This window comes from Carlito syrichta, unplaced genomic scaffold, assembly GCF_000164805.1.
Source record: "Carlito syrichta isolate Samal-C Ts95f unplaced genomic scaffold, Tarsius_syrichta-2.0.1 Scaffold289251, whole genome shotgun sequence".
NCBI classification, from domain to species: Eukaryota; Metazoa; Chordata; class Mammalia; order Primates; family Tarsiidae; genus Carlito; species Carlito syrichta.
In genome coordinates, this window is record NW_007233347.1 from 626,127 (window position 1) to 634,280 (window position 8,154).

General features: G+C 39.2%; 1 protein-coding gene across 1 annotated transcript in view; it reads right to left on the minus strand.

Annotated features, from left to right (window-relative positions):
• Nucleotides 1-3,258: 3,258 nt before the first annotated feature.
• The window catches only part of MAP3K5 (mitogen-activated protein kinase kinase kinase 5), a 236,106-nt gene continuing 231,210 nt past the window's right edge, over nt 3,259-8,154 (minus strand). The window contains exons 28-30 of the mRNA XM_008054221.2: nt 6,930-7,042; nt 4,729-4,805; nt 3,259-4,073 (exon numbers count right to left, since the gene is read on the minus strand). Of these exons, the coding sequence (XP_008052412.1) occupies nt 4,013-4,073; nt 4,729-4,805; nt 6,930-7,042 (251 nt within the window). The 3' untranslated portion in view covers nt 3,259-4,012. The remainder of the gene's footprint in view (nt 4,074-4,728; nt 4,806-6,929; nt 7,043-8,154) is intronic.

Sequence of the window (8,154 nt, forward strand, 5' to 3'; positions counted from 1 at the left end):
ATCTGTCCATGCCTTTCCCGTGTCATCACTGCCCATTGTGACATCTTGTTGATTCATTGTTTTAATGCCACCCTCTGAATTCCTACTGTTCCTCCTCTTGTAAGACCCTCATTCATTTTGGAGACAGCCTCTGAGCTGCTGTCCGATTTCTGGTTCCCCTAATTTACCTTACACACCTTCACCAGATTTTTCTTGTAATACACAACCACTTTACACACCCTCCCTTGCTCAAAAATCTTTAATAGACTCCCCATTCCTCCATAATTAGATGTTAACTCCATTTCCCTTCACTACCCACCCCTAATCAGGCCTGAACTCTCCTCTGCCCCATTTTCTACTTTTTACCTAATAACTCATATTTCTGGATAACGGAGTTGTTCACATTCTCTAGAACATGCTCACATGAAATGGGGGAAATGATAGATACTTTGTCTTTGGAGCCCTCTGCCCAAAATGACTTCCCTGATCCTGACTTATTTAATAACATCTTCCTCCCAAGGTCCAGATTAAGGTCTGCCTCCTCTATGAAGCCTGTTCCACCTGCTCTGGCTCCCAGAAGGCCTGTCCTCTCCAGTGGTGGCTGGGCTTGCCACTTGTCCAGCCTTTAATGTAGACTAGGTGTGATTTTTTTTGCACACTTGTCTCTTCAATCTGCTGTACATTTTTGATGGCAGGGACGACTTTGTCTTGTTTCTCTACAGTGTCCAAGGAGTCTGGAGCCATCAAATGTTTTACTTGCTCACAGGTGGCTGATACCCCATGCACTGCCCGCATTCTGAATTTAATGGGCATTGTATATATTTTTCAAGTTGTGACAGTGCCTCACACCTAGTGGGCATCTGAGTGGTTAACAATAATTCCTCACTGCCAGACTCTTTTATGTGGTGACCTGGGGGTGAATGAAACAAAGATGCAATGACAGAATTTGGAGAAAGAGACCTAAATCAGTTGAAAGGAAACTTTAGATCTACTTCTCTCAGCAAATTCCTGTTTTGTTTCTCTTACAACACTTCCGCCACCACCCCTGCAGGACTTTTCTGTTACAAATCATCTTTCCAGGCTCAGCTCCAGAACTTCCCTTCTCTGGAAAGCTTTTCTTAACCCCCTTTAGCAGTTTGATGTAACTATCTCGCTTACAGCACCACTATTGTTTCTAAGTTGTCTTGATTGAACCTCAGTGTAACTTCAGGGGAAGGAACTATGTCTTGTTTGTGCACCATACGATGTGTTCCCCAGTATTTAATACATACTTTTGAATGAATGATAAATGATGACAACAGCAGGTAGAATGAGTGCTTACTATGTACTAAATGTTGCACTAAGCACCTTACCTGCATTGTCTTATTTTGATCTCAAAAAAAAAATTTTTTTTATTTTAAAGATGTGGGTTATTTCAATCTTAAAACAAGCCAGGAGGAAGGTACATCATTTCCCATTTCACAGAACAGGAAACAGAGACTCAGAGAGGCCAATTTTCCCAAGGTCACAAGTTAAGTGATAGTTTAGCTTGAAGTCTGTGTTTTTAGCCTCCTGCTACGATAAACAAATGATGAATAATCACCTTACTACTATCTCTGTAGAAAGGGCTCTCCATTTCCCTCTCCAGCTGTCACCAGAAATAAAGAGGTAAAACCTGATTGTGTTAAATCACCCCGGAACTTTTTATGAAGGGTGTCTGAATCCAACCCCAGATCAACAGAAATAGTTTTTCCAAGGTGGTGGCATCAGTCTTTTTAAGAAAGTATCCAGGTTGTCTTAATGTGAAGCTGATTAAGAGTCACTGACCTTAACTGATGCTGATGGCCTTTCAGGGGCACACTTTTCCATACTGGAAACTTCCATAATGGAACTACCTTCTTTTGTGCCTGAGACCCAAAATTCTAACAAAAGGCTAATGATGCTGGCCTGGGAATGTATTATGAACCATGTAGGGAGAAAGTTACATCTGTTCACCAAGATAGGGTAGGATGAAGATGCCAAGGAAAGACTACATCATTCAGGAGTTGGTTGAGGATGGGTAGACCGATCCTATAGGCAGTCTACAAGAAGCACTTATTACTGGAAAATGCTTAAGGGGAGATAAACTGTGGCTTAATAAAGAGCTTACCCTGCATTACAGTATGAGTCAAATGACATGTCATTGAATTTATACCTCACTTCCTTCAAAATGTCCACATAGGATGCAAGAGGCAACTATGTTCTCCAAATTAGGATGTACAAAAAGATACAGTTGGCTGGTTGGGCTGTGTAATCTCAGCACTTCGGGAGGCTGAGGCCAGTTGCTTGCCTGAGCCTGCAGGTTCGAGACCAGCCCGGGCAACTTGGCGAGACCTAGTCTCTACAATAAATTAAAAAATTAGCCGGGCATAGTAGCATGCACCTATAGTTCCAGCTACTTGGAAGGCTCAGGCAGAAGGATCGCCGGAGTCCAGCAGGTCGACACTGGGGTGGCTGTGAGTGTGCCACTGTACTCCAGCCTGGGTGACAGAGTGAGACTCCACCTCATGCAATATAAAATATATTGTGTACGTATTTTCACACTGAAATAAAGATGACTTCTGTTTTATCAGGGGTGGTTACATATGGGTCAAATAATGATACTATGTTATTTCTATCCTGCTTAATAAAGTTTCGTCTGTATTTTTTGTTTATTTCATTCATCCATCTAGGAGCTTCAGACTTCATCCTATTAATATGGAGAGGCTTATAATATATAAGCCTATTATAATATATAATATATAATGTTCAGCTTAAAATAAAACTATTTGTCCCAAATATGAGAACTAAAATTAAGGAGATAGAAAATACAGTGTTCTCCATTGGGATACTCTTTTTTTTTTTTTTTTTTAGAAAAGCAAACAGTATCTTTATTTAATAATCTTTGATATTTAAAATACAACTCATGGAACATCCACATGGATAAGAGAATAAGCAGTGGCCAACAGTGCTTTGGAGGCCCGGCTTTCCCAAGGACCAGGCGGAGGCCTGTGTATCCTGAGGGCAGGGCTGCAGAGCTGGGTCCTGACCACCACCCACCACCCTGCGCACGGACCCCTTAAGATACAGAGTAGTCATTCAGGATAACTTGAGGCCTTGAGACAAATACACTCACTTTCCTTTATTCTCTTTTTTCTTCATCTTCTTAAACCTCTGGTCCTCTGAGGAACAACTTGGATATTAGTTGTTCTTTGATGGCTTGAGAAAAAGACAGATTCTACTTAATGTGACAGCTGAAGAAATGACTAGAATGTGAACACAGCAGTTTATCTAGTTTATCAACACAAAACAAGTATTCTTTAGAATTTTTCAAAACAGTATGTTGAGAGTCCTTTTAATTTGTAGCGTAAATATGACACAATAGATAGCTTTAGAACAAGCTAACGTTACTATGATTCAGGCATGTGCAACTCTACAATTCAGTAGTACATCAACAACTCAAACAAATGTACTATAGGCCAGAAACTTAAGTTACAAAATAGTCAATATTACAGTTAATACAGATAAGTAAAAACCATTGCTCTCAGATTCTGCACACTTAAAAAAACATACAATTTATACAGGAATTGAAATTATGCATTTCTACTCAGATTATCAGAGCATATTACAAATGCACATAAGCCTAAAAAGATATGGTCACATTTTGGTTTTGATCCAGTGGTGCACACTCACGTGAAATGTTATATCCGTCTTGTGTGAAACAAACATTTGGCTGAAGTGCAGTAGCTTCTGCATTAAAAATATTTCCGTAAAAATGTTTCAATCAAAATAGTCCCAAACATTAGAATCCTAACGTTTGGGATTCTTTTAAGAGTCCTTATGAAGAGTCTTTAAGAATTCTAGAAATAGAAGCAGTTAGGAAATTTCAGTGTGTGTGTGTGTTTTTTTTTAACACAAGTAAACAAATACTGGATTTAAAGTGCAGCTTCTTTCTCCTCTCCCTTCAATTCTCCCTCCCCCGGGAAGTTCTGTACTAATTTTTAGCATCTCCGCCGAAGATTAAATGGAACGACCGTCAAGTCTGTTTGTCCCGAAAGTCAGTGATGGCCTTCCACAGCGTGCACAGCGTCCCTCCCCTGTTTAAAGACACAAGAACATGGGGGAAGAAGATTGCATCTGAGACATCGCCCTTGAAATAGAAAAGTGACTTTTTAGCCATTGGCTGCTCTGGCCAGAACATGAAATCCCAAAGTCTCACCAGTCATTATGTTTTCTTTTTGTATTTTTCTCATCATCCCTCCTTCCTTCTCTTTCCGCTCCCACAAACTACCAGGTCCCCTACCATCATTTTAGATGTCCAGCATTTTTGAAATGTGTCTTTTGTAGAGGCAAGTTTAATAGTTATGTATATGCTGAGCCTTGATTTTTTTAAGAAATTGTATCAGATTGTACCAGGTTTCTGGATGGCAGATCTTCCTAGTATTTCTTGTAAGTATGGCACAATCCTGAAGCATTTGTTTAAGGCAGCTTTAGAATATCTGCTAGGCCTTAGTCTATATAATACACAAAAACATTCTTTCAGTTGATTTTCATTTACTAATATAGAAATATTGCTAGAGGACTCAAAAATAGCCTGATCCAACCAATTCAGTTTACTGGAAGCAGCGTGGAGCCAGAGAGCTCTGCAGAATTGCAGAGCTCATTGGAGGCCCAGCCTGGGTGGAAACCCAGACTTCTTGATCTTAGCCCAGTGCTCTTTCCACCAGGACAAAATCACAGAAAGAAAAGTACCTTAGTCTCAGGCATTTTAGATCATCACGTGTAACATAGTAGAGAATGTCCGCTAGTGTATAATCCTCAGCCAAAAACTGTAGGGAAAGTAAAGTAGGCATAAGAGTAAGATGTTTTATATACCATTCATAAAACAAATTCTGTCTATAATGTAAACATTGGCAATAATTAAAAATGAATCTAAGAGGAAATCCATTAAAAACATAGTTCCAGAATTATTAAGGGAAAGACCTCCCTATTAGAAAATAATTATAAAGAAATACATCCCTATGACTTCCAAATATGCATAATGATTACAAGTGACACAGAACTGCTGAATGGTCTCCTAATGAACAGATAAGACTCATCTGCAATTACATCTGCTGCTCGTAGGCAGAGGTTCAATGCTAGGTAGCCTTGTTTTTCTTCTCAGTGGATAAAAAGTATTCCTACGAATATTGCTTATGTTTAATTTCTGAAGTTTTTTCATGGCTAATAAAAGGTACTTTACTGTAATTCACTGTAAAATCAGAGTCCTGAATTGACACTGAAGCTTTTAATTTTAAACCAAAAAAGGTCAATGAACTTAGTGGATCATCAATTACTGCCTCTTAATTGTGATTTTAGTTTGTTAGAGGAATGAGTATTTTGGAGGACTTGATTGGATGCATTATTTTCTATAGGCAAGGGAGTTGTTTAAGTTAATTAGCAGTTGTTGTTAAATGCAGATTTCTAAGAAGACCCTAAATTCTATTTAGTGGTCCAATAAGTTATCAAAGCAAGAAAAATATTTTTTTTCTCAGTTATTTTATTTTATTTTTTGACTTGGAGTCTCACTCCATCACCCAGGCTGGAGTGCAGTGGTATACTCATGGCCATCCTAGCACTGACCTGCTGGATTCAGGTGATCCTTCCACCTCAGTCTTCCAGGTAGCTGGAACTACAGGCATGTGCTACCACACCTGGCTAGTTTTTTTGGGTTTTTTTTTTGAGTTGGAGTCTCACTCTGTCACCCAGACTGGAGTGCAGTGGCCGCTCCCGGCCACTGCAGCCTCAACCTGCTGGGCTCTGGCAATCCTTCCATCTCAGCCTTCCAAGTAGCTGGAACTACAGGTGCACACTACCACACCCGGCTAATTTTTGACTTACTGTAGAGATGAGGTCTCGCCAAGTTGCCCAGGCAGGTCTTGAACCCGCGGGCTCAGGCAATCCACTCACCTCGGCCTCCCAAAGCGCTGGGATTACAGGCTGAGACCGTCTACTTTTTTGATTTATTGTAGAGATGAGGTCTTACCAAGTTGCTCAGGCTGTTCTCAAACCTGTGGGCAAAGGCAATCCTCTCACCTCGGCCTCCCAAAGTGCTGAGATTACAGGCTTGAACCACTGTGCCTGGCCTTCTTAGTTATTTTTAAAAGTTAAGTACAAAACTGAAATTAAAATAATATCGTATTAAGAGGCTCCTTCTATAAAATAATAATATAACCACTTAATATGTGTGTTTACATATATATAATCTTAAAACATAAATGAATGCTATTCATGCTCATTACAGAAGTCTATAAGGAGCAGAGAAGAATTAAGTTATTATAGATAGAATATGGTTTGTATAGAAAATGTTTCTGACATAAGCTCATCACTAGATCTATTAAGTAGCAATGAATAGCCACTGTCCAGTAGAGTCTAATAAGGTTGCAAGAGAATTAAAAATTTACCAAACAAAAGAATTAGAAGCAGATGAATTTTTTCTTTTAGTTCTGTCTTTATTTTTTTTCCCTGCTCTTCCTTATTTTCAATTCAACAACATAAAAATTTTAAGGAGTTCCTGGACTACAAAGCTTTTGCTTGCCTTCTTGGCTTTGCACATACTGCATCCTCCCAAATGATCCTCCTCTCCTTATCTGACCCCCAAAACATATAGACATTTGGCCTAGTTTATTCCTACATATTCCTTTTAGACTTCAGCTCTTTCATCATCTTCTTGGAGAACCTTCCCCACCCTCTCCCTCTCCCTGTCTAATGACACGTGATACCTTTCATTCATAGACTTTACCAGTGTAGAATTCTATTTTTATCTGTGGAATTATCTGACTATCATCCACCTACCCTGGTCTGTAAGTGTCAGGAGGGCAGGGCTGGGTCAGTGTATCCCCTATGCCTAGCACATAGTAGGCACTCAACATTACAAAATGAAGTAAAAGAATACTGTCCCACAGATAGTTTACCCGGCTTATAGTGTCTTCATCAGCTCCATTTTCTCTCAGCCAGTTGGTAAGTTCAGAGTCTTCAGTATTTGTGCCAGGAGAATTTAGGTGACACATAGGCAATCCAGGAATTTCTAGAACAGAATTGTGGGGGAATATTCTTAGTTTCACCTAACAGAGGTCATCTGAGACCCTCAGTCAACAGGCATTCACATACTTTAGAGATTTTGCTCTATCAGAGAATAGTTAACAGAAACAATTGGGTTTGGCAGTATAAATGATAATATAACTAAACACAGACTAGTTAATTTACTAGTAAATGGGGAGGCAGAAGCAATAATGTAATAATACTCCTACTTTATGCTTTCATATCAATTTTATGGTTTCTTAGAATGCATTTTATGTACCAGGATTATACTTTGGGTTTTTTATACAACAAGGATGACTACAAAATTAGCAGAGAACCATATAATTACAATAATCTCTTTTCCACTATGGAAGAGCCATATATCTGAACACATAACTATGAATTCTGTTTTCCTCTATATTGGCTAAATAAGTTTCTTTTTAAAATTATTTTTATTTTTTTTGAGTTGGAGTCTCACTCTGTTGCCCAGGCTGGAGTGCAGTGGCACAATCATGGCCACCCCAGCATCGACATGCTGGGCTCCTGTAATTCCTCCGCTTCAGCCTTCCAAGTAGCTGGAACTACAGGCACGCACTACCACACCTGGTTAATTTTTTATTTATTGTAGAGACGAGGTCTCACCAAGTTGCCCAGGCTGGTCTCGAACTTGCAGGCTTAGACAATCCAATCACTTCGGCCTCCCAAAGTGCTGGGATGACAGGCTGAACCACCAGGCCAGGTCGTAGGATTCTTTAAAACTATCTTTCATTCTCAATTTCTCATAAAATAGGTTTCTTCAAAATTCCGACCTATAGCTTTTGATTACTAAATCTTTATTCTACTTAATCCTCTTCAAATTACAAGGGAAAAAAAATCTAGAATACACAGACTAAAAATGACAAAATAGAATTATTTTATTCTAGTAATCTCACTGTGAAATATTTAAAAAGATATAAAGACTAAAAATGTAGAGAGCCCTATTTACTTCAGTAATATATAATCTCAGGAAGAGATGACTATAAATCATCTATTTTTACTGCACTCATAAGAAATGACAGTTTGCAGCCGGGCTCGGTGGCTCAGCCTGTAATCCCATGCCTTGGGAGGCTGAGGTGAGTG